The sequence below is a fragment of the Euleptes europaea genome, chromosome 3 (genome assembly GCF_029931775.1).
Source record: "Euleptes europaea isolate rEulEur1 chromosome 3, rEulEur1.hap1, whole genome shotgun sequence".
Lineage (NCBI taxonomy): Eukaryota > Metazoa > Chordata > Lepidosauria > Squamata > Sphaerodactylidae > Euleptes > Euleptes europaea.
The window spans coordinates 72,527,269-72,554,740 of record NC_079314.1 but is presented as its reverse complement, the minus strand read 5'-3'; the positions used below and the strand labels follow the sequence as shown (position 1 = coordinate 72,554,740).

General features: G+C 43.6%; 1 protein-coding gene across 1 annotated transcript in view; it reads left to right on the top strand.

Moving 5' to 3' along the window:
- The window catches only part of PTPRR (protein tyrosine phosphatase receptor type R), a 124,181-nt gene that overhangs the window by 93,868 nt on the left and 2,841 nt on the right, over positions 1 to 27,472 (top strand). Inside the window, exons 7-13 of the mRNA XM_056846507.1 lie at positions 8,925 to 9,111; positions 10,182 to 10,266; positions 11,117 to 11,196; positions 11,554 to 11,691; positions 21,170 to 21,280; positions 23,115 to 23,272; positions 24,949 to 25,062. Coding sequence (XP_056702485.1) covers positions 8,925 to 9,111; positions 10,182 to 10,266; positions 11,117 to 11,196; positions 11,554 to 11,691; positions 21,170 to 21,280; positions 23,115 to 23,272; positions 24,949 to 25,062 — 873 coding nt within the window. The remainder of the gene's footprint in view (positions 1 to 8,924; positions 9,112 to 10,181; positions 10,267 to 11,116; positions 11,197 to 11,553; positions 11,692 to 21,169; positions 21,281 to 23,114; positions 23,273 to 24,948; positions 25,063 to 27,472) is intronic.

The following is a 27,472-nucleotide window of genomic DNA, read 5'->3' as shown; positions in this document are numbered from 1 at the left end:
AGATCTGAGGCATGGCTCAGTAGTGATCATGGCTGTTGAAAATGGTATGTTCTCTGCAGAATTCACAGCATCTCTAGTTTCTCGTGCCATTAGTTTTGGCATTTCAATAGTGTCATGTGCATATATTGTAAAGCACATGTTATATTTCAAGGGATTGATAAATAGTGTCATCTATAATTACAAGAGTTAATTATGGTAATGAAAATCTGTTTAAACAGAGGCCAAGATACAAAGAGGTCCATGTATGTGCTGAGAGAGGTGTTTCCAATTTTTTTATTTGTGGCATGAAGAAATGTCAGTCTAGAGATTCCCTAGATATTGGGACTATCCTTCAAAAAAGAGGGGCTGATATCCTTTCTTGGCATTTTCGGCCCTGATCAGTGGCCTGTTCTGAATTTCTCAAGCAGACAGGCAATACTGAGCAAAGTAATGTATTTTTAAGGGTGCCTTTACCTTAACTTACCCAGAATCCCAGGTTTTTTCCCCTGATCCTCATAGGTACAGGTAGAACAACCCATGCCAGGCTCCATCAAAACTGGAGAATGTTATTATTTTAATCTTATTTAAAGGTACGCTTGGCTATTGGGATGTCTTTTATTTACCTTGCAGAGAGATCCTCAGAAGGCATCAGAAAAGAATTTGAATTATTGCAGGACAACCTTCGGATGTGAACTAAACTCCTTTCTCAGTAATCAGAGTGTGGTATTCTGCCAGCTAATTAATGGCTTCCTTCCACCCGCCACAGTTGATTCTGTCCAACAAAGAGCCCTCATTGACCAAGAATCTCAGCAAATAGAGATCTGAGAGCACAGAAGGAAACAACGCCCTTGCCTGAAATTCAAAATAAAAAGGCAGAGACACTTGGAGGCCATCAGTATGCCTGATTTAATCCCCTGACCATTAAAGAGAATGAGGGGGACTTGAGGATTGGGACTAGAGGTGTTGCATTCTGAGTGAGCACTGAATAAACAGCACAGATAGGATGATCAAAGCTTAAATAAACAGCTGAAAGAATGTTCCGGCAGCAAATGTTCACGTACGAAGCAGGAACTGATTTTAGGTGTAAAAGATAGGCAGGAAATTACCCTGCTCATGATTGATAGTTTTCACCACATTGGCTGCCACTGAAATAGGCAGAGCTTCCAGTAAAGAATTTGCAGTTAAATGCTTCTCTTGCACCCTCAAAATTGCTGTTGGGGAGATTGTTACTTGGGAAGATTGCTAAACCTGCTGATATCAGTAAGGATATGCACTGTTTATTAACTAATAAGAAAACAAATAAAATAAAAAAGTTCTTGTCGTTGTTATATCAAATAAATACACTAACCATGACCAGTTATATTAGTTAATGTTCATTATTCTGGTATCCAACTGTCTGGTTTACAGAGTGCAAGCATAATTCAGACTCAGAATGAAGACAGCAAGAATCCCAAAAGAATGATACTTGTAAAAATGCTGATGAAAAATGGACTGCTATATCTGACACTTGTCATTGGTCATCTTAACATGAAAATGCATACCTCACAGCCTGTATAATATCCCTTTCTATTCTACTGATTGCCTGGAGGTGGGTTTGAAGACTGAAAGGAGTTGAATAATAGTGGTGAAGCATCATTCCTTGGGGGGCAATACATTTCTGTAGTTTGGCCCTACTCCAAACCACATCAAACTGGGCCTCACCAGCTGAAAGATCAGGTCTGGTTTGATTTGGCTGAAGCTATAAAAATGCTCAATATCCAAAATGTTTCCAGGACAGGTGACAGCTGAGAAGTCTTGCAGTAAGGCAAGCCTCAGGTTTAAGTCTCAAACATGTCTGGTAGCCTGAGGAGCTGATGCCAGGAGCTGATGCCAGGAGATTTGCGAACTACTCTTCCCAAACCCATTTGGATGCAGCTACAACTGGCAATGTATGGTTGCTAGGCCCCCACCGGGAGTGAGGGGTCTCCTGCTTTGGGCCTCCTCCCTAGGGTTGCCAGGTCCTTCTTCACCACCAGCGGGAGGTTTTTGGGGTGGAGCCTGAGGAGGGCGGGGTTTGGGGAGGGGAAGGACTTCAATGCTATAGAGTCCAATTGCCAAAGCGGCCATTTTCTCCAGGTGAATTTATCTCTATTGGCTGGAGATCAGTTGTAATAGCAGGAGATCGCCAGCTACTACATGGTGGTTGACAACCCTACAAAAGAAGGAGGAGGTGAATGCAGAGGTCTGGTCAGCATTAGACTACAAGGCATTCTATAGTGCTATCTTATGTAAATGAGACTATCCACCACAAATCAGTAGGCTTAGACGTGTGTAGCCCTGACTTGGATAGCCGAGGCTAGACTGATCTTGTCAGATCTTGAAAGCTAAATAGGCCCTGGGTAGTATTTGGATGGGAGACCATCAAGGAATACTCAGAGGTAGGGCTGTCAATTCGGTTCGGTCCGAACTGAAAATCAACCGAATTTCCCCTGATTCGGTGATTTTCAGTTCGGACGGATCCGAACTCAAATCTGGCGGGCAACCGGGGGGGCCGAATTCAGCGAGTTCGGGAGTTCACGAATAAATTCGGCCAATTCGGCCCCCCCTTCAGGGCAGCCCGCTGAAAGGCGCGGGCTGCCCTTTAAACTGATCTGCGCCTCCCAGCTGGGAGGCTCAGATGAGTTTAAAGGGCAGCCCGCCTCCCTTCAGCGGGCTCCCCTGAAGGGAGGCGGGCTATCCTTTAAACTCATCTGTGCCTCCCGGCCGGGAGGCACAGATGAGTTTAAAGGACAACCCCCCCCCCTTCACGGGAGCCCACTGAAGGGAGGCGGGCTGTCCTTTAAACTCATCTGTGCCTCCCGGCCGGGAGGCACAGATGAGTTTAAAGGACAACCCCCCCCCCCTTCACGGGAGCCCACTGAAGGGAGGCGGGCTATCCTTTAAACTCATCTGTGCCTCCCGGCCGGGAGGCACAGATGAGTTTAAAGAACAACCCCCCCCCCTTCACGGGAGCCCACTGAAGGGAGGCGGGCTGTCCTTTAAACTCATCTGTGCCTCCCGGCCGGGAGGCACAGATGAGTTTAAAGGACAACCCCCCCCCTTCACGGGAGCCCACTGAAGGGAGGCGGGCTATCCTTTAAACTCATCTGTGCCTCCCGGCCGGGAGGCACAGATGAGTTTAAAGGACAACCCCCCCCCTTCACGGGAGCCCACTGAAGGGAGGCGGGCTGTCCTTTAAACTCATCTGTGCCTCCCGGCCGGGAGGCACAGATGAGTTTAAAGGACAACCCCCCCCCTTCACGGCAGCCCGCTGAAGGGAGGCGGGCTGTCCTTTAAACTCATCTGTGCCTCCCGGCCGGGAGGCACAGATGAGTTTAAAGGACAACCCCCCCCCCTTCACGGGAGCCCACTGAAGGGAGGCGGGCTATCCTTTAAACTCATCTGTGCCTCCCGGCCGGGAGGCACAGATGAGTTTAAAGGACAACCCCCCCCCTTCACGGGAGCCCACTGAAGGGAGGCGGGCTGTCCTTTAAACTCATCTGTGCCTCCCGGCCGGGAGGCACAGATGAGTTTAAAGGACAACCCCCCCCCTTCACGGCAGCCCGCTGAAGGGAGGCGGGCTGTCCTTTAAACTCATCTGTGCCTCCCGGCCGGGAGGCACAGATGAGTTTAAAGGACAACCCCCCCCCTTCACGGCAGCCCGCTGAAGGGAGGCGGGCTGTCCTTTAAACTCATCTGTGCCTCCCGGCCGGGAGGCACAGATGAGTTTAAAGGACAACCCCCCCCCCTTCACGGGAGCCCACTGAAGGGAGGCGGGCTGTCCTTTAAACTCATCTGTGCCTCCCGGCCGGGAGGCACAGATGAGTTTAAAGGACAACCCCCCCCCTTCACGGCAGCCCGCTGAAGGGAGGCGGGCTGTCCTTTAAACTCATCTGTGCCTCCCGGCCGGGAGGCACAGATGAGTTTAAAGGACAACCCCCCCCCTTCACGGGAGCCCACTGAAGGGAGGCGGGCTGTCCTTTAAACTCATCTGTGCCTCCCGGCCGGGAGGCACAGATGAGTTTAAAGGACAACCCCCCCCCCTTCACGGGAGCCCACTGAAGGGAGGCGGGCTATCCTTTAAACTCATCTGTGCCTCCCGGCCGGGAGGCACAGATGAGTTTAAAGAACAACCCCCCCCCCCTTCACGGGAGCCCACTGAAGGGAGGCGGGCTGTCCTTTAAACTCATCTGTGCCTCCCGGCCGGGAGGCACAGATGAGTTTAAAGGACAACCCCCCCCCTTCACGGGAGCCCACTGAAGGGAGGCGGGCTATCCTTTAAACTCATCTGTGCCTCCCGGCCGGGAGGCACAGATGAGTTTAAAGGACAACCCCCCCCCCCTTCACGGGAGCCCACTGAAGGGAGGCGGGCTGTCCTTTAAACTCATCTGTGCCTCCCGGCCGGGAGGCACAGATGAGTTTAAAGGACAACCCCCCCCCTTCACGGCAGCCCGCTGAAGGGAGGCGGGCTGTCCTTTAAACTCATCTGTGCCTCCCGGCCGGGAGGCACAGATGAGTTTAAAGGACAACCCCCCCCCCCTTCACGGGAGCCCGCTGAAGGGAGGCGGGCTGTCCTTTAAACTCATCTGTGCCTCCCGGCCGGGAGGCACAGATGAGTTTAAAGGACAACCCCCCCCCCCTTCACGGGAGCCCACTGAAGGGAGGCGGGCTATCCTTTAAACTCATCTGTGCCTCCCGGCCGGGAGGCACAGATGAGTTTAAAGGACAACCCCCCCCCCCTTCACGGGAGCCCACTGAAGGGAGGCGGGCTGTCCTTTAAACTCATCTGTGCCTCCCGGCCGGGAGGCACAGATGAGTTTAAAGGACAACCCCCCCCCTTCACGGCAGCCCGCTGAAGGGAGGCGGGCTGTCCTTTAAACTCATCTGTGCCTCCCGGCCGGGAGGCACAGATGAGTTTAAAGGACAACCCCCCCCCTTCACGGCAGCCCGCTGAAGGGAGGCGGGCTGTCCTTTAAACTCATCTGTGCCTCCCGGCCGGGAGGCACAGATGAGTTTAAAGGACAACCCCCCCCCTTCACGGGAGCCCACTGAAGGGAGGCGGGCTGTCCTTTAAACTCATCTGTGCCTCCCGGCCGGGAGGCACAGATGAGTTTAAAGGACAACCCCCCCCCTTCACGGCAGCCCGCTGAAGGGAGGCGGGCTGTCCTTTAAACTCATCTGTGCCTCCCGGCCGGGAGGCACAGATGAGTTTAAAGGACAACCCCCCCCCCTTCACGGCAGCCCGCTGAAGGGAGGCGGGCTGTCCTTTAAACTCATCTGTGCCTCCCGGCCGGGAGGCACAGATGAGTTTAAAGGACAACCCCCCCCCCTTCACGGCAGCCCGCTGAAGGGAGGCGGGCTGTCCTTTAAACTCATCTGTGCCTCCCGGCCGGGAGGCACAGATGAGTTTAAAGGACAACCCCCCCCCCCTTCACGGCAGCCCGCTGAAGGGAGGCGGGCTGTCCTTTAAACTCATCTGTGCCTCCCGGCCGGGAGGCACAGATGAGTTTAAAGGACAACCCCCCCCCTTCACGGCAGCCCGCTGAAGGGGGGCGGGCTGCCCTTTAAACTCATCTGCGCCTCCCAGCTGGGAGGCTCAGATCAGTTTAAAGGGCCCCCGCGCGCCTTCAGGGAATCCCTGAAGGCGCGCTTCGGCCGAATTTTCCCCCGAACTCCGGATCCCCCCGAATTACCGGGGATCCGAAGCGGGGGAGTTCGGACTTCGGACCGTACCGACCCCACAAGGGTCAAATTCGGCCGAATCCGAACTGTACCGAATTTTTTTTTTTTTGACAGCCCTACTCAGAGGCATGCAGTAGCAAACCACCTCTGAGCATCTCTTGCCTTGAAAACCCTCCAGAATTGCCATAAGTCAGCTGTGATTTGACAGCAAAAAATAAAAAAGTAAGTTCATTCTTGGTGCAAAAAGTTCTCAGGATGCACCAAAAGCTAAAGGGACAGGGGATGTGAAGTGCATTTGGTTTTCCATGTGTCATATGTGCCAGATCCATCAGGGAAAATGTGGCTCTCGGTTTCAGTTTGAAACGTGTTATTTATTTATTTAAAACATTTCAATGCTGCCTTTCTCCCCAAATAGGATCCCCAAGGTGGTGAACATCAAAACATTAAAACATTTCCACATTAAAACACAATTTAGAGTATATATAAAATAATTAATTAAATAAAACCATAGAAGCAGGCCAACAGACACAATAAGGGAGGAGGGCCAATAACAGTTACTGGGGGTACATCAAACCAAACCAAACAAAAAAAAGTCTTCATCCACTGCTACTCATTCTAATGGGTGGATGGGGGGACCCCTTCCAGTCCCCATAACTCGGAATCCCCTGACCCAACCTGCACCAAACTTGAGGGTTCTTGCAAGTAGGGTCCCTCCAAGCTACCCTGAAAGTTCGGGACCTCTACCTGCAAAAATGCCCCCCCCCGAGCAGCGGAAAGCCGCAAATATGTTTAAATGGCTTTAAATGGCCGAATTATTTGGGAATCCCAAATTTAAACCTGAATTCCTACCTATACCAGTATAGGGGAATTCGGGATTCAGGATTTCCCGGGGGGGGGAGGCCATTTAAACCCAAATCCGAATTATACCGAATTTTTTTAAAAATTCAACAGCCCTAAATATAAACTATTTCTAGGGAATAGTCCTCTGGTCCATATATCCTTACCTCTCTTTAAGGGAATCATTTTGCTTCTCAACATCAATTTTTCTGATATTAATCCTCTGAATTGGAAAAAGCTATAAATTCAAGGTTATAATTAGATCAGTTCTCATTTCTTTTTTTGTTAGAAAGGAAGTAGCCTTTTTGCCATGACTGACAGATATAACAATGTAAAGGCCAAAGAAAATATTAACATTTTGATTCTGCTTTGTTGCAAAACAATACAAACGTATTTTCTCTTTTTATTTATAAAGACTGCAGACCCTTCAGGGAAAGACTGAACACAGCTGGTGCACTTTCTAGTTAAAGGGGATTCAGAAAGACGCTTGGCGCACCCTTCTTATTTTAGAGGAGTGGAAACAAACAGAAAGGAAGACATTAAATGCATCAAATACAAGTTTGCTTTTGAGTCAAACACACTATAGCACTTTCCCTCTACCTTTAAGGAATCTCAGAGCAGCTTACAATTGCCTTTCCTTCCCCTCTCCTCCACAGACAACTTGTGAGGTAGGTGGGGCTGAGAGAGTTCTGAGAGAACTGTGATTGGCCCAAGGTCACCAAGCAGGCTGCATATTGAGGAGTGGGGAATCAAACCCAATTCTCCAAATTAGAGTCTGACACTCTTAACCACTACACCACATTGGCTAATGAATTTTTCAGTCCTCTTTGCATTTGCTGCTGCTCTGGGAAGTGGGGTGGTGTCAATTCCCATTGCCAAGGCAAGGGAATCAATGTTCTTTCACACCAGTTGTGTGTCTAATTGCCCTTCTCATTGAAATGAACGCAAGTGAAAGAAATGAGCTTGGCATTAGCAGCTAGTTATATGCTGCATCATTTTCAAAGGAATATGCATTTGTGTGGGATCTATTAGCCATTTCCAGAACTCTTATTTTTTAATTGAAAAAAACCTGTGTGTAGTGTTATAATGTTGAGTTTATTTACTTAGCAAGTATTCTTTTTTTGTGTGATAAATAATGATACCCGATAATTTGAAATCATTTCTATTCAAGCAAAATGGAACATGTACAATAGTCTGTCTGCTAGTTCAAAAACAGGGTAATAGTGGCAGCAGTGGCATATTTTCAAGGGCCTAACTTATAAAACAAAGTAATAGACTGTATATTACATGGAATGATTTTGTATGTATTAATGTAGGCCAGAGACCTAGAATCCATTTTACCATACTCATTCAGTTTGGAAATGGATTGCACATTCTGATTTTAAAGGCTATTCATCCTCAATATTGGCTGATCAATGCTAATGAAAATGTTTGGTGACTGCAGCAAAATGTCTATTTATCTAAATCCCAGAGATACAGGTTAGTTTAGGATGTGGTGAAGTCACCCCCATGTGACCTTGTCTGTAAGGGCGACTAGCTGAGCCTGAGCCTGACCTCAGAACAGAAGAGCAAACCTAACCAATGGGTCATATTTCCAATATGGGAAATATCAAGCCTTGCCACTGACACAGTACATATTCATAAAATGATATTGTGATATTAAGAAATTCTCTTTATGATTTTATCATTTCCAAAAGTACCACAAAATCAGCTTTCTGTCTTCCTGACACATAGTTAGCCCCTCCCCCTTCCCTCCCCCCTTACTTAACTGTTTGCTGACTCAGATCCACACCACCCGCCTTCACCAGACTCTAGAGAAGGCAGGCAGCGAGGACAGGGAAGCCCTTGCCTTCCTCTCCAAGCTTCTAGCCAGATCAGGTGTCCACATGTAGGCCCAATCCAGCAAACAGCTTAGAGAGGAAGGTGGGGGCTTTCCTACTGGACCCACTGCCTGTGGGCTCTGGGTTTTCTGGATTTTTAAAAAAATTTCAGGTTTAATAAACCTGAACCTAAAAAAAATTGGGGCACAGCCCTAGTCTGAAATGATAAAAATAAATGATAAGGATAGCAGGAATTAAGGACCTTGCCATGCATTTATTTTTGTCTATATGTATCAAAGCAGCAGAGAGACATGACTGTTTTCAGTACCCGTGACAGTTCCTTGAAACTAGTGGACTACTGCTCCATAGGGCCCCCCTCCCTTCAAGGACAGTTTTCTGGGAGGCACTGTAGTAATAGCAGCAAGCCTTGTATGGGACCACATGGATCTTCTTAGCACTTAAGCCCAGAATCAAAACTTGTGCATTCCCAGTAAGTGCTTTAACTTTGCCTGCAGGTACAGCCGATCAAGTTCAGATACAGCATATGAGCTAAAGAGCAACTTGCACGTTATTTCTTCTGTCATACAGGCGAGGATCCAATGTCTCACTCACCTTGGACATGAGCAGCTTGGGAAGTGTTGAACCTTTTGTGGTGGCCCCAACACCAAGAGAAAAAGTGGCAATGGAGTATCTCCAGTCAGCTAGCCGAGTCCTGACAAAGCAGCAGTTGCAAGACACGGTTGCAAGTTCACATTTGCTTCAGACTGAGTTCATGGTAAACATGCTGACCATTAATTCCAAAAGTAAAACAATCCGGACAGAAGCACCAAATGCACATTTGACCTGATTGCCCCCACAATATCATCAAATTCAAAGTGAAGCACAATCTCCAAATATCATAGATGTGTAACTTTTATCCCACACAAATGCTTATCCTGACCTGGGAAGCCTTCCATGGCCTTGCCCCACCACACACACATTCTCTCAGTTCTCCTAGTCCAATACATCCCTGCCTTTATATTTGATCATCCAGCTGTACTATCCTCAGTCATCTGATGGTCTAATCACTCTTTTCCTTTGCTGTCTGTAATGCCTGTTTGTACCAGAATACCTGGTAAATACCACCTTTCTCATTTCCTTCAAAACATCCTCAATAGCCACCTTTTCCATGAATTCTCCCTCTCCTACTGAAACTGAACCTTAAGTACCTGTAACTGAAACAAATACATATTCTTCCCTTGTTTATCCCTGCCTCCACCTCTCTTGGTTGTCTCTCTTGTCTCAAACTTTAGGTTGTAATCTCCATGGGCAGGGGACTTGTTTCCTTGAATTCTGTAAAGTGACTTGTTTACTGATGGTGCTGTATAAGTGAACAAATATATGAAAGTAATAATATCCGTTGAGTGGCAGAGGTGACTTTAGAGAAAGCTCCGTGTGAAGTACTTGAAGGGATAAACTCTGCCACGTGCAAATGCACACGAAACAATCTTTTGTTGGTAACCGAAAGCAGAGTTAGGAATTTCCCAGGGTTCAGAATAAAAAAGCTGAATGAAGGAGTGGCAGAGTGTGCCACTTTTTCCTCTGCTTACCATTTTCCCCCACAGCTTTCCCCCTAGATGCATAATTACTTTTGTAAACAGGCATCTGAAGTTCTGTAAAGAGAAAAGCATCTTGGAGAGTTAGGTACTCACTGTTGCTTCTCAAAATTGTAGCTTGCTGAGGCTGCTTTTCAATTTTTTTAAAAAAAACCTAGCATGTCTCTCATTCTGTGCATTTGCAGTAAGGGGTAGTTTGCGCTTCAGAAATACTGGAGTTACTTGTTTTTCTTTTTTCCCCTCCATGTAGGAAATTCCAATGAATTTTGTGGATCCTAAAGAAATTAACATTCCTAGACATGGCACTAAAAATCGCTATAAGACTATTCTGCCAAGTAAGTCCCTTGAAAATGATATTTTGTTCAGGCAGTTTAATATTCATACCTGTAGTGCAGCCTTTCCTTTTCCTATGATCAGTCTGCTGCTTATGTCAGCTTTTCCATTCCAAACATTGGGTGTGCCTTTTGAACTGGGTCACCTGTAGTGACTGACAAGTAAGGGATGAAATAATAAACTTTCTTTTGGAAAAGGCGAGTCTGACAACTCCACCCTGTGTGTTGCTGAGGGCGTTCAGTGACTTTTGTTAGATTAGCTGCCAAGTTCCCAGTAACACTGAATTCTGATCTGTCTCTCTGTCTTTTGTGGATCTTTACTGTCTTCTTCCTGAATAGAACATGGCATGGTTTTTTATGATTCCATGTTCTGTTGAATTGGAGATACTTTTATTTGTTTTGCTGGCATCGGAATCTTTTTTCCAGCAGTGTTGGGAGTAAAACCATTTTATTCATATTGATGGCCACTTACTACATGAACCAGTATTATGTCTCTTCACATCCAGTCTACAAAGCAGATGAGTTCACCCACTCAGAAGTCTTGAGCTGAGAGTGAATGAGGGTTAAAATTGTTTAGAATAAATGACTAGTTCTCCTCCCTTGGATGCAATTCAGAAGTGGGGAGGGGGGGAGGAACTATAGGTCTCTAAAATGCCTTTTCTTTGCTACTCTAAGGAAGTGTTTTTTAGAATGCCATAATATCCATGGCTGTGCTGGTGCCATTATATCTACTGCAGCTACATAGAATCTAGTTGCCCAGCGTAACTGGTGCTTTAGGGGCATCCATATACTTACTTTTCTTTGTAGTTCTCAAAGATAAATACATTTTTCTTTTTCATTCCCCTCTTTCCAGATCCTACAAGCAGGGTCTGTTTGAAACCAAAGAACCCTGACAATGCCTTGAGCACCTACATAAATGCTAACTACGTTAGGGTAAGTAAGCTGATGTGCCTCATGAGAATTTCTCACCTTATATTTCATTTTCCTACCAGATCAACAGTTACAAATATTTGATCATCCTGTTGAGTTATGCCCCATTTCCTTGTCTGCCCACAAATAGTTGCCCAGTTCTTATTTCTCTCTATAAATAAAATGATAAACAATGAAAGAACCAATTATCTAATCTCTATGACAAATAATCAGTTTTCATACATTACTCCATCATTCACAAATATTTTAACACAGAGCTCTAATGGAACCTTCCTGGTAGTTCTCTTTTTTAATCCAGGCCCCTGTTTCTTTTATATCCACAAAAAGCACATCTCCTTTTTGTGTCTGCTTCTCAATCAGGGTTACGGTGGCCAGGAAAAGGCCTTCATCGCAACCCAAGGGCCTATGATTAATACAGTGAATGACTTCTGGCTGATGGTGTGGCAAGAGGATGCTCCTGTCATTGTTATGATCACAAAGCTGAAGGAGAAAAATGAGGTATGATTTCTCAGCTTGCAAAAAACATTAAATTGTCCTTGTGGGTGTGGAGACCTGCTGATTTGCTGCTGTCAAATGATCCAGACTTAAATAACACAATTTATGCAATCAAATTGTAAGTTATCAAACAAATCTTGGGAACAGTTGATGGATTTTGTTGAGGAGGAATTATTTATTCTTCTCATGCCATCCATTACACTGATTTACAGGATTACATGAAGAGATGGCTCCCTCCCCTGAGAATCTTGCAATCTAAATGCGACACAGTGGGAGGCAAATGGAAGGGAGGGAAGTAGGTTTGGATACCTTCCACCTGCAACTCCCTGACATCCACTACTGTTTCGTAGGCTGGCATGGAAATATAGACCCAAAAACTCATTGTCAGTGCAACAGTGTGATATCATTTCCAGGCCAAATCTGGAAATGACATCACACCACTCTAGAATTTAGCAGAATTCAGAATCCGAGAGCAGCGTGACATCGTTTCTAGGTTCTTCCTGGAAGTGACATCATGGTGTCATGCCAACGGTGCTTCTGTGCCCTACCCTCAATAGCTCTCAGGTTTGCCAGACACAGGCTTGGCAACCCTAGAGGAAAGAGGCAAGGCAACAGACAGTGTATGAGCAAACCCACTTAAATGGTGCTGTTTTATTTATTCAAAACATTTATATCTTCTCTTCTGAAAAAAGCGTTATGGCCACTAACAGCAATTTAGAAAGCATTCAGTTGTGGATGTTATGAAATATCTGATAGATAGAAGAAAATGACAATAATCCTGTCAATCTGTAATGTCAGTTTAAATCTATATATCTGTTTCTTAAGTGTGGGCAGATCTGCGGATACTTAAATCCGTGGCTCGGCCCCAAACTAAGAGAAAGGAGATTTTTCTCCAAACTTTGGGGACTCCTGAGGTTTACAGAAAAATGGAAAAAATGTAAAAAAAAATTACATTGGGGGGCTTAAATCCCCCCCCCAAACAAAAGTTTGCACAAACTACACACCTACCTCTATCAGAGTCTCAACAATGATGGGAGGAGCCATGGCAGGTAAGGCCTGGAGCCTCTCTGGACTCACTATCTGAATATAAAAGTTTTGATATGCTGAAGTAGCTTCCCTGCCTCCAAGGTTTGCAGCATTCATTTCAGTGGTGAAGCCGCCCCATGACTTTGCATTAGAGGATCTTCCCTTGAGAAATAGCTGGACAGACTTTGCAAGTCAGAGTTCCAACTTGTGCATTGGAGCATGTGGGGAGCTCTGGTTGAAGCAAGAATCTGTCAACTGACACAAAAGCTATTTACCTAATTTTATCACATCCAAAATATATTTAAAATTAAATCTAAATGCTTGTATCCTAAAGGAACATGAAAGTATAAACAGTTCCTTGTATGACCTGAACAAGATACCTTTGAAAATGAACCCTAATATAATATAACCTGAACAACAAATGTTTTCCCAAAGGAAATGCCAATTTTTTAAACACATACTTCTAACACTGCTTGAAAAGATGGACTTGAAAGAAACACGCAGTGGACTCCCATACATCAGGAAGCGCTGTGTTTACTGGAATTGCCACAATAGTGTTTATCTGTATTGTCGTGGACTGACAGTGGCAGTTTCCTTCTAATAAAGGAAGGGGAGACATCTTAAGAAGTTCCCAGGCTATATGGAGAAAGTCTATGTTTACATGACCTTCTGACATCCCTATGGGAAATCCTGGGAAAAAATATTAAGAACTATTGAAATCGTGGATGGATTATTCTGTCATCTTGTTGTGACTTGAGTTTGGTTGCTCTCTGTCTTTGCTGATATTAAATAATAATGCTTTCAGAGAATACAGAGGAATCATTTCTATTTAGAAAATAATGACATTGGTGCAGTGTGGCTTGCTTCTGAATCCCATATGCACAAGAACCAATGTGAAGTAGGAGAGCCAGCGTGGTGTAGTGGTAAAGAGCAGTGGTTTGGAGTGGTGGACTCTGATCTGGAGAAGCGGGTTTGAATCCCCACTCCTCCACATGAGTGGAGAAGGCTAATCTGATGAATTGGATTTGTTTCCCCACTCCTACACATGAAGCCAGCTGGGTGACCTTGGGCTAGTCACACTCTCTCAGCTCCACCTACCTCACAGAGTGTCTGTTGTGGGGAGGGGAAGGGAAGGTGATTGAAGCTGGTTTGATTCTTCCTTAAGTGGTAGAGAAAGTCGGCATATAAAAACCAACTCTTCTTCTTCTCATTCCATCTTCATCCAGTACATGTTGCCTGCAGTCTCCTTGGAGCAAACGATTTAAAAATGGCTGCCTTGTTGAAAATGGAATTCAGATCAGCATAAGATTAATAACAAGTATTATTTTCAAAGCACCTAAAATTAGATTCAGAGGGTTTAGATTGTAATCGAAGAGGCTTCCAAGTTAAGCTTTTTTTTCCAGTTCTTGGAGAGCAGGAAACCCCCACTTTAAAAAGGAATTGCTGGCATCCCCAGGGCTTTTCCCTTTACATCCAATTAGAACTAAACCTACATTGATCCAGTTCATTGTACTGGCTGCTGGGGAGTGTCTATGTGGATGCTCCCTCCATCAACATTATGGTGAAGGGACAGAACTAAGCTCTCTTTTCAGATTGTCATGGGGCAACTCACTACTGCACACCATTCCCTTCCATTAGCCCTTCAAATGGTTTTTGCTTTCTGCACCAAGCCACACTGTACCACTGTAGCGCAACTCAGCTGTGAAAGAGAAAGGGTAGGTCCGGCCGAGGGGGGAGCAGAATGGTCGCCATTGTGTCTGCACTTTTGTACAAGTGCAATGGGGAAAATGTGGAGTTGGCAGCAAGTGGGTATGGGGGGAGGGCATGTGGATGCAATTGCCAACCTGCTTTTCGCTGCTACCTTGGCAGGGGTATCAAACAAGTGGAAAGGAATTTCTTAGATAAGAATAAATAAGAGAAAAAGTACAAACATTTAACATAGCAGAACAGTTCTTAGGTTTGAAAAGAAATAAAGAACTAGAAAAGTATGAAAACCAAAGATGGGAATATAGAGCAATCAGAACTGAAAGATAAACAAGAGCTAAAGAGTAAATACCTAATTAGAACAGAGATTTCCACTTCCTTTTGGAATCTTGGTTCACATCCTCAGTCATTTCAGAGCAAAATAACTGAATTGGACCCTACGAGGTTAGACCCTCTTAGCAACTGCAAAGTAAGTAGCAATGGAATGAGCTCAACCCACCACTCTCATTGCAGACACTGGTATCCCGTTATTAGTCAAAACTTAGCATTGCAGGCTCATGTCTACTCATTAGTAATAAGCCAAACAAAGAGAACCTTCCTGTCTCTCCCTGTAACAGCAGCAACCCCAGTAATCAATAGGAGTGTGCTGAATGACATGCCAACTGGGAAAACAAGGTTAAACCCATAAGACTAAATCATTTATTTTGCTGTTAGTACTTAAATATGGAAGCTGAATAACAGAACTTCTTCCAATATCTCTGGTTTGCTCTTTGAGGGACTGCATGGGTTACCAATTCCCACTGCAGTGCTTGGAAGGGCTATTCAGCCCTGCTTACTCACTGGATCAGAGTTATTTTAGGAATGAAACCTAGAAGACTTAACAGTATAACAAAATGCAAAACAAATATATTCTAAGTTCCATAGACAAAACATACTTTTTCCTCATTAAAATATGAAGGTGATATTTTCTGAAACTTGCTTACAGAAGCATAAATCAAGCATGCGATGCAAGTTCAAGAACTGTGTTTAATATTGTGATGGGTGACCTTGCTGCATGAATGTTGATTGATTTCAAATCATTAACTTTTTGGGTTCCTAACATAAATGGCCTCCATACTTAAGTGTGTGTGTGGCTATAAACATTGCCACTGATACTGTGATAATTCCCCCCCCCCCCGTAGAATCCTGTTGTATTCTTTATCCTATAATAGTGACCACTGTGCAGCAAAAGGAAATATATCTAGGGATATATGGGGTCCCCATTCCTAATGATTTCCCAACCTTTACCTCCATTCATGTGTGTGTGCGCGTTTATGGATGAGTAAAGTGGTATCAAGTGACAGCTGACTTATGGTGTCCCCAGCAAGGGGCTTCCAAGGCCAGTGAGAAGCAGAGGGTAGTTTTTGCCTCTGCCTTCCTCTGCAGAGGGTTTTGCAGAGTGTTCCTTGCTGGCCTTTCTTCCAAGTACAGACCCTGCTTAGCTTTTGAGATCTGATGGGACTCGGCTATATATATCATGCAGCCTACTGAATGAAATAAGAGACAGCAAATAATGACGTTTCTGCTTTTTGCTAAGTACTAAAAATTTAAAATGCCCCCAAAATATTCACCATTCGTTTGAAGGATGGTCATGATTATAACATGATTATAAAGCCTCAAGGTTGATCTTTTTTTAATGGACAAGCTTACTGGCTGGCTGTGCCACAAGGTCTTGAACAGGGAAAAAAGAGCTTTGGTTTTTTTTAAAAAAAAAATCTACTATGTCCGTTCTTCAGAAGTACACATGATACTTAAACAAGATTTTTTTTAAGGCAGCATTGACCCCATGGAGTTCAAAGATGCATCTCCCCCCCCCCAAAAAAAATGCTCCATAAAGAAAAAACACTCAGCCATATGCTCAAGCAGCCTACAGGAAGCATAACACCACTATTCCAAACATGTTTTAAAAATGTGTTCAGCACATGGTGTTAACTCCTCCCCCAAATTGTCATCTAAGGAAAAAATACATTGTCACACATGCATGCATACATACTTCAGTGGCCTAGAATTTAGTCCTGTTGTGTATAAAGCTGCTCTGTGATTGGCTTCTTCACTCAGGTGACACTCACCACAATGGAAAATCCTTGTAACTAGAGATTAGCCCTACCCTGCAGTGGAAATCTGTCTCCTCTCAGCCCTGATGTTCTGGTAGCCAATGGTCTGATTCAGAACTCAGCCTAAGATAAGCCTTTTGGAGACTCCTTTCATTTACAGTTTATTTTGTTTACAGATGGTAAAATAAAGGTTCTGAAATTACTGGCCTTCATTAGCCCTGAACATGCATGAACACGTTTTTTTTTAATTTACCAGCAGTTTTAAAATATTCAAAAATGCCCTTGATAAGGTGTTGAACATGTTCTTATTAGAGTCTTCCCCACCCCCCATCCCAAAAATGCAAGAGTGTTTTGATAGTTGACTGTTTCTTTCACTTTGGATGTTCAGGCATAAATGTGATCCATATTTTCTTGAGTAAGAACCAGGCATTGCAAGCAATAGGCAGTAGTAAAGAGAACACATATTTCCTCACAGACCACCATGCTTTCTGCACAAGACAGGCTCGGGCAGCAGTGTGAATGGTACATTCCTGACATGACTCATAGAAATATTCACTGATACAGTGCTTCAGAATTCCATACACTCTTACAATATTATTCATGGCTAATATGCATTTCTGAGTTGGAATAATACATATCAATGTTGATTGTCAGGCATGCAGAGAAATGTGTTTTATTGAGAGACTTGGGCTCTGCATGAACTCCACTCTTGGTTTTAAAAGGTTTTTATCTGTGAGCAGAAGACAGGCAGGAAAGTGAAAGTCAGTTGCTCCCAAGTATTGCCCACCCTGCTAATGGTTTTGGCAAGTAGCAAGCCAACAAATTTTTGCAAATGCAAATGGTCATCCTGGCAAGAGACAATGAAATGGTAAGCTCACACCTTGGCTGGAATCTGAAACCCAGAAGATGACAGAGACTTGAATGCAGAAGTCTATAGATAGGATCGTCCTGGTGACCCCAGGATGAAGGGATTTGACCCAGAGAGTGGGTGGGCAGACAAAAGAGATAAAATCCCTTGCCATGGATGGAGAAGGATCCATTTGGCTAATTCTAACTGAGGACAGCTTGCAGGGTGGGGGGCACACCAAGCTCCATCTTGGTTGGCAGCCTGGACAAAGACCCCAAAGTAATGGGAAGTTTTTAGAATGCTGTCGCTTCTAAGCTTAAAAGGCCTGCCTTAGAATAAAACTAGCTAGGGTATGTGTAGAATTGAGGGACAAAGGACTGTGTCTTTGTACCTTTTTTGTATTCCTTGCTCAGTACATTGCTGTGCAGGGTATGTGTGTGGACTTTTTACTATTAATAAATTATTTACTGTTTTAAATGCTGGTTATTGTTCTCTGTACCACTTAGACCTCTACCACTCAAACACTATTCAAAATGGACACTATGGAAAGGAAGGCAGTTGGTTGCTAATCACTAATTCCGTGAGAGTTCACAAGTGTGGTAAGCCATCCCACCAGTCATTGGGTATTGGGAGATGCAGGCACTAGGCAGAGCCTTTAATCAGCCATGTGGAAGGGAACTTGGTAGTGCTGGCCCTTTTTGGTGGGTAATTCCAAAATCAACCAGATGGTGGCAGTGTACTGAAAGAAAAGCATGAGAGAACTCCTGAAAGTCAGGTGAGCTGGGAGAGCAGCACATTGCTGGACATAAACTCAGTGTTCTAGCAAAAACAACCTATTATAATGTAAATCAAGTTGCAAAATCTAAGTTATAAGTTCTATTGTTATTTCCCTCCTGGAAAAACCTGAGGAGGAAAAAATTCAGTTCCCAACCTCCAAAACAACCTATTGTAATTTTTACCAGGTTTTCATATCAAAGTTGCACATTTAATGATGATATTTCTACACTATATATTCTTACTACAACTATAATGCTAAACATAAACCAATTCAATGTTATACATACAAAATTTCCCACATACATGCAATACAAATACCATATAATAGGTCAGTCATCATACAAAATCTCAAGGTCAGAGGGTACAGTCTCCATATGAGACAAGTGAAGTCCATGAACCATATCACTAAAACTCAGAACCACAGCTGCTGCCTAGATGCCTCAGAGGGCCAAAACAGAGCGGTGCCCACAGGGTCATTCTGTCACAAGGTATAAAATCTTTCTCATAGCCATGCATCTTACCTGGAAGGTCTCTGCTGATGTGGCTGCTGGTCCCTTTAAAGAGGTTTAAGAATGCATTTTAGTGTGTGTGTGTGTGTGTGTGTGTGTGTTTTAAAAAACATGGTGAATGTTTTATGCATTCCTTTCCCAAAAACAACCGAGGACTCTAGGCCTCATCTATGTGTGAGTGTTCTCTGTAGGAATAAAATTCTGCAGTGCGGTATCACTTGGCTAGGTCTGTGCAGGCACAGCGTAAGTGAATTCAGGAGGTTCCAAGACCTCGACAACAGGCTTCTAGAATACTAAAGAGCATATTTTAATTCTTCTTAGAATATTTATGCCCATTTAAAATAAATTTGATAGCCTGTATCCTACTTCCCCTACCCTTTCAAATTATCTGTGTTTGAAATTTTCTGTTGAAAACAGCTCTTGGCAATCTGGAGAAAATGCCATCAACCTATACCTATATGGGAAATGTCACTTTCAGGCAGCATGTCTGTGGTTGTTCCACCATCATCCGCACTAGTTTGGCTCTCCTTGTCATGAAACAATGTGTAAAACTGAATATTGGTTGGTACAAATTCTCCATCATCAGAACTAGTACTGATATAACACCTTTTGAACGTTGGCCTCACCACCGGGAGTGGATTGACAAGTTCTGAGGGGCTCACAATAGTATCCATGTTCTCATCAAAGAGTCCAGAAGCATGTCTGCTAGAACAACATAGCTTCTTTCCCAAAACCTTCTACTCTGGATGAGTCTAATCTCATTTCCTGTTGGTGAGGGGTTACACCCCTGGGAATCTTCTGCTGGGTCCAGGCCAATTGCTGTGAAAGGCTTACATATATATAAGAACAGTATGTAGGCTATCTTCAGAAGTTATGTCAAATGGACATAGTGGCAAGGGAGTGGACGGCAGGCCTAGCCTCCCTTTCCCCCCCCCCCCACCGACTTGTTACTCTCCTTGGCTTTAATTTGTAGGCAGCCGAATCAGCTTGTTCAGTCTCAGCCACTGAGACCAAAACAGTAGTGAGGTTATAAATGTAGAAAAAAGTGACATGAAGAGAATAGGTGACAGTTTTCAAATATCAAAAAGAATACCAGCCAAACAAAACAACACTCTTCACAAGAAAGCTGCTACTGCAGATAGCGTTACTTTTTTCTATAGTGGTACCTAGTATACTTTTAAAAAACATTTCTGCGTAACTCACAATTGTAAAGAATCAGGGATAAAGTCAAGAATTGCATAGTCTGAGTCACAGCCTACCCCAGATTTCAAAAGTGGCTTGGGGGACTGGGAGGGAGGATGCTTCTCTGAAATGAAGTGGGGAGCCCCCTGGTCATGCGCGCTGACCTTGTAGGAGCTTCAGTAATCTGGGGGTCAGTAATCTTGAGGAGTGCTGCTGGAATCCTGGCAAGGAATGTGATAAAGACATTGGTACCTTACTGGAAGTGACAGGCAATAATAATGGAGGGTGGTTTTAGTCAACTCCAGCGCAAGCTGCCAATGAAAGGGCTGGGAACAAGACAAGAATAACATTCCTGAGGGAGCAACATAAGCCTGGTGAGAGCTGCAGAAAGCACACCCATTTATCAAGAAATCTCAGAGGCAGACACCGGGATTGTTAATGGGCAAGGAGCAGCTGAAATGTTCAGTATTTCAGCTCCTACATCTTCCTAAGGAGGTGCATATTTATAACTGTTAGTATTATTAGCTCACTCATGCTCCAGGGTGATGTCGGATAGCTGCTGAAACTTTTTAATGCACGAGTCAAAAGCTGATTTATTTATTTATTTTTACATTTCTGGTATCTAAACAGAGACTGGACTTCAGATACATGAGTGTTTTTTGATCCCTAAAGTACGTTAATGTGTCTCTTTGAATGAGACTTCTTAAATAGGGCAGTAGAATTTCATCTAACAGAATAGGTGGTCGTCAGATGGGCTGAAATATTGCAGGTAAATAATATTTATTTATTTATTATTGGGGTGGGGAGTAAAAGCCTAGTCAGCTTAATTTTTTTTCTGTTCGTTTTACTGATAGGATTGTTTGCATTTTGTTGTGGGCTTTAAATGGATCTTCAGTAGCAAGGGCTCCATATATTAGGACTATCATGGAGAAGTATATGCATTTTTAATGCTCAGTGAAGATTTCATGCTCAGTATGCTCAAATTTGGTTACTAACTATGGTACATGGAGCCCTTTCAGCAGTATTATTCAAATGTGCTATGTACTGACATTTGGGGGCTTCAAATTGTCCTTAGTTTAGAAAGAAAGACCTTCCTTGCACTCAGAAGCCTTCTTTGTCCATCCTGTTTTTCTGTGTGTGGGGGGGTTACATTGTATTTTTGTTTTGTAAGCTACTTTGGGTCCCCATTGGAGAGAAATGTGGCATATCCATTCTTAAAGAAACACATATATAAAATAAACTGACCATCTTGACAAGGAGTTATTCTCATGAATGCCATCTTAATGACGCATTAAAAATAAATCAAGAACAGGCTGTTTTACTTTGATATTCTTTTTTTCCAGAAATGTGTGCTGTATTGGCCAGAGAAGAGAGGGATATATGGAAAAGTGGAAGTGCTTGTTAACAGCGTACAAGAATGTGAGAATTATACTGTCCGCAACCTTACATTAAAGGTAACAACATAACTGATCTCTTGAAACTGAGCAATGTGATCTGAAAGCAGAAGAGGGGGGGAATCTGCACATAGTGATTAGCTTGTGCAACTCATTAACACTCGAGGATAAAAACATCCACTTAATAGATTTCAGGAAAATAACAGAATGAATATGGCAACCCATCAGAAAGCAGAGATCAAGCAAACAAGATCATGGACGCCCCAATCCTATGCAACGACTTAACTGCCTGTGCTTCCACCATAATGTCATATCAGTACAACCCGGTATAGATATAAACCCTGTTCCCAAGTTACAGTGAACAGATGTCCAATTCCTGTATGCTGTATGCTTGATTTTTCTTAATATGTGCATTGAGTAATTATCATGTTACACTGAATGCATATACATCTGAACATATGATTTAACCCCCTCGTTTATCCAGATACTGGTCACCGCAGTGATGGATTGGCCTGGTGCCCACTGAGAATAGGGGAACTCCCACCCATCCCCTCTTTCACCTGCACTCATTCCAGTGAGCAGTGGGAGGCAAAGGGGAAGGAAAACACTGCTGATGTTTTGACAAAACGCCTCCTGCAATGCTCTAGTAACTGTCTCTATTATATTTACCATAGAGTTCTGGAGACTCCTAGAGGGAGCAATGTCAAAGTATCAGTGACACTTTCCCTTCTTAGGCGCCACTCCCAAACAGCTTTGAGAGAACACATTTAGAACACTGGATAAAGTTCCTGTAGGCTGAAGGCTTGGGGGACCACCCCAACTCCAAGGCAGCTTCACATTTGAGGTTGTTGAGAACCTTATGATGCATGCCATCTGGACCTGCAGACTTATCAGTTTTCAGTTTGCCTTGTAGTCCCAGAACTTCATCTCTTATCACCTCAGTTTTTCAGACACTGTTCCCAGCAGCAGCTGCTCTGGCCCCACATTTTCCACATTGAAAACATAGGCAAAGAATTAATTCAGTTTCTTTGCCATCTCTCCATTGTCCTTAAGTAATCCTGTTATTTCTTTGTTAACCAAAGGCCCAACAGCCTCCATGGTCGGTTTCCTGCTCCTGTTATAGTTGAAAAAATCCTTATTGTTTTTAGTCAACCATTCCTCAAATTCTTTTTGCTCACCTTATTGCCAAATTACATTTGTTTTGCTTGGAGCATTTGTTGTGTTCCTTTCTGTTCACCTCGATCAGGGAAATCTTCCACTTTTTAAAATAAGTTTTTTTTCCTTTTATGACTTCCTTGAGTTGTTAAACACATATGAATCTTTTTAGACTTGGTGGTACCTTTCCTGATTTGAGATATGCATTCTATCTGAGACTCAACAGGTTTTCTTTAAAGCTTGTTTCTATGGCATGACTCATGCACCTATTAACCCAATCAATGTGAGGGGGGTTGAAGTCACCCAGTATTACAGCATTCTCCCCTTTGGTCACCTTCCTTATTTCCCTCCCCATCTCAAGATCTGCCTCCTGGTTTTGATCAAAGGAGCAATAGTATACCTCTACTTTGAAGTAGCACCTCTCAATGTATACAGCCAGATCAAATAATGATGCTCTATCAAGGCAATTCTACACACATAAACAGAACTTTCCATTGGTAGCTATGGAAGGAGAGACTGCCCTTCGGCACTCATGAGTTTCTGTCTGTCAGATGTCATGATGACAAGACTGTATATACACAGGGCTCTGAAAGCGCCCAATCAGTCCATACGCAGGTTGCCTGCTGAACTGCAAAAATGCACGATGTACCTAGAACCATTGTTCTGGAGAAAATTTGTGGTATCTTATACACTTGTGCTTCCCTTTTAGTGAGTAATAAAACCACACCATTATTTTCAGCAAGGAAGCCAATCAAAATGTGTCAAACATTATTGGTACACATCCTGGCCAGACCACAAAACTCCAGATAGTGCTCAACCTCTTCTACAGCTCATGCTGGATGTAGAACAGGACAGGATGGCGTCAGCTGGGAGAGGGCCTGTAATTGTGCATTGCAGGTAAGTCACTCTTTTTTTTTTCCAAATGTTGCCTGTTCTGAAAAATCAATTAAATACCAATTTTGTAGCATGTGCTAGAGATGAGTCAGGTAGACTATGTAAACGTGCTTTTTGCTGGCATCTTACTCATGCCTATGTAATGATCATACCATGTAATGATAGATTTAGAATATTTCACAGACTTGCCAACTTCAGATTGGAAAATTCCTGGAGATTTGGCGGAGGTGCCAAGAGGTTTGAAGAGGGGAAGGAGTTCAGCAGGGTTGTGATGCAGCAGAGCCTGCCCTCAAAGCCTTCCATTTCCTCCAGGGAAACTGAACTCTGTAATCTGGAGATCAGTTGTAATTCTGGAACAACTTCCAGCCTCACCTGGAGGTTGGTACCCTTAGGATAGAATGGAAAGAAAAACACAATCAATGTGCTTGAAATGCAGATGTGAAGCTACATGGCAGGATATCTCCAGCTAGTACCTGGAGGTTGGCAACCCTAGCGGCAGACTCTAATCTGGTGAACTTGGTTGGTTTCCCCACTCCTGCACATGAAGCCAGCTGGGGGACCTTGGGCTAGTCACAGTTCTCTTCGAACTCTCTCAGCCTCACCTACCTCACAAGGTGTCTGTTGTAGGGAGAGGAAAGGAAGGAGATTGTAAGCCGGTTTGGTTCTCCTTAAAAGGTAAAGAAAATAATCCTATAAAAACCAATTCTTCTTTTTCTTCGTGCAAGTTGCATGGCAGGAAGTCACCCAGTGGTTGCTGCCAGGCCTGGCCCCGATAAGTCCTCCCTCAAATGCCAAAACAGCCTTGCATAGGGCCTTCCCCTTCCCCCTACCTTTTACTGATAAAGACCAAGTCTTGATGGCTGGCAATACTGTTGTGGTTGCCTGGCAATGGCCAATAGGGGCATTAATTTCTTAAAGCTACAGGCACACATTTTGGTGGTTTTAACCCCTCTATTTTTATTTTTTTAGATTTCAGATTTTTCTGCAAACCTGGGGTTGTTCTTAGGTTTATAGAAAGATCTGTCTTGTCTGTCCATGGTCAGTCTCTGGATTTAAGTATCCATAGTCTCAGTCTCCATATTTAAGATGGGGTCACAGTGATAATTAGGGTCAGATTTGACGAAATGTTAAACATAAGTTAAGTTGTGGGAAACCCCAACTCTACTTGCATTTCACATGTAACTCACCTTAAACATGGGGGGAGGGCAAAAAAGCATGCACATGGTAGCAGGAAAGCTTTCACCATTCCATCCCTTCCACCCCATGTGCTTTTGCTACTATAAATGGGACATGGAGTACAGGCTTTTTGTTATACTGCCAGCTCCACCTGTCTCCTGGACAGACATGTGGAACCAGCAGTAAGACAGCCCACCCACCACGGTCCTGTTCTGCTAGCAAAAATATGCAGTGTGGAAAGGAGCAAATAGTGAAGTCTCTGTTGCCTCTGTGCATGCACTCAGGAACCAATCCCCCATCCATTTTTAAGGTGAGTGCCAGGTTACATGTTAAACATAGTTGGACCCTGCTCACATTTAATGTATTGTCTAATCATGCCCTTAGATATATTGATGATTCTTTCTTCTTCATGGATAACAATTTGGAGCACTTATAGCCTAGATGGTGGAAGCTGATGTCTGTCATTTAATCCTATTCAGTTTGGGTTTAATTTTTACTTTCAGTGCTGGAATAGGAAGAACTGGATGCTTTATTGCTACTGCCATTGGTTGTCATCAGCTGAAGAATGAGGGAGTTGTTGATGCTTTAAGCATTGTCTGTCAACTACGTTTGGACAGGTGAGATAATGCAGAATGTGGCAATCGTTTATTTTTGTCCGTTAGATCTCATGTATCCCACTCTACTGTAATCTCACTGATTAAAGGTGCTCTGATCATGCCAGACACAGAATCTGGTGTGAGAATAAAGCAACATGAGTAATTTGAAGGAGTTTAGAGACTATTTTGTGCTTAGCAATGCCCTAACAGGGTTTTAAGGAAAAACCAGTCCCAGAAGACTTAAATTCTGAAAAATAGGAATGGTTGTTTTACAGCTCAAAATACCATCCCCCAACTACCTTTCTCCACAGGAGCTCCAGACAGGTATTTAAAGGGAAGAAAGCAATAGGATGGGAGCAAGATCTGGAGTGAAAGTATAGCCCCAGGGAAAGAGCTAGAGATCTGCCCTGCCTCTACTCAAAATTTCAATTGTAAGGCTCCTTTTCATTTAAAAAAAAAAAAAAAACCCTGTTGGAGCTTTGTAACATGTATATGAATGCAGTATCTAGTTCACCGTTGAATTTGTGCAGTGCTTATTTGCAATTCTTTATTATTATTTTTACATTGTGCTGTGTTTTTGGTTTGAGATAAAAGGCCAAATAATTTTTTTAAAATGAGGGTTTAATGTGTGTGTGTAAAGTGCCATCAAGTCACAGCTGACTTATGGTGACCCCAGCAAGGGGCTTTCAAGGCAACTGAGAAGCAGAGGTGCCCATTGCCTTCCTCCGCAGAGTCTTCCTTGGAAGTATTCCTTCCAAGCACTGACCCTGCTTCACTTCCAAGATCTGACAAGATCGGGCAGTACCATGCTGCCTTCCCTCCAAGGGTTTAATAGTAAAAGCTTTAATGAATGCATTTGCCCTGAAAATGGTTATCCCTGTCTTCTGTTTCCTTTGAAGAAAGATGGTCTAGATCTGAAGACTCTGCGCACATTGGATTCAAAAGACCAGTTATCAACAGGAATATAGCATGAAACAGTGATTCCAGTCCTATATCGTAAAATATATTCTTCTCAGCTAGTTCCCCACCCCCACCCCGCATCGTTTTGCTTTACTGGTAAAGGTGAAATGGGAATGAATTGATAAAGTAGTATAGTAAAGAGAGATCTGACAGAACCAGGATATATATGATGGTGCATCCATGTCTATATATTCACATGTAAAATGAGGGATGGAAACTATTCTTTTTCACAAAATAGACCACACTAGTGGAGCTAAAGCCTGTCCCCTTTCTCACCTCGCCTAATTTCTCTGTTACTTAAAGATTTTTTTCTCCTCAACATGCTCATTTCTGATAGCAGAGCTGGGTTGGGAGAAAACCACTTCAACCAATACAGCAGTGAGGCAAGGTGGGGGAGAGAGAGGATGTAGAACCAGTGTGGTGTAGCGGTTAAGAGCAGTGGACTCTAATCTGGAGAACCGGGTTTGATTCTCCACTCCTCCACATGAGTGGCAGAGGCTAATCTGGTGAACTGGATTGGTTTCCCCGCTCCTATACATGAAGCCAGCTGGGTGACCTTGGGCTAGTCACAGCTCTCTTAGAGCTCTCTCGGCCTCACCTACCTCACAAGGTGTCTGTTATGGGGAGGGGAAGGGAAGGAGATCGTAAGGCGGTTTGACTCTCCTTAAAAGGTAAAGAAAACCAACCTCCTTCTTCTTACAAATGCTCCATTTTGTATAAAAAAGAGACTCCTCCCAGACCCCATATGAATGGGGCAGACGTATAAATAAATGCATGTGGCTCTCCCATGTAGTTTGGCACTCCTTAAACTCCTGAAGAAGGTGAATTTCCAAGAATTTTAAGAATAAATAAAACAATGGATTATATTTTACTATATAGTGAACAAAATTACATTACAATTTTAGATTCCAGTTCTCCCACTAAGTTAAAAAACTTTAAGTTCCATTGAGAAGAGAATAGAATAGAATAGAATAGAATAGAATAGAATAGAATAGAATAGAATAGAATAGAATAGAATAGAATAGAATAGAATTATGACGGTCAAAGACCAGCAAAATTAGACATGGTAACAAAACAATTCTAAAAGTGTGTGTATGTGTACACATGGAACAAAATATATATAGTACACTTGGAACAAAAATCACACAATAGTAGGCATGCTTTTTACTATGAATGGATGTTTGTTGCCATGCTGAATGCCTGAAAGAGGTGCAGGGGATAGGAAATCAGTTTTAGCACAACTTCTAACAGTGATGCATGGAGTATTACACACACACACACACACACACACCCTGCCTTTCCCTTGTGGCTTAAGGCAGTTTTCAATTCCTAGATTAAAAACATACAAAATACAAAGAAATTTCTGCAGCTTAAACCCCATTAAATGCCCTCACAAATAAAATGGCCCTAATAAAATGGCCCTAAAGGACAATCTAAGAGTAGTCTTGGCAGCTATTCATCATACTAAAAT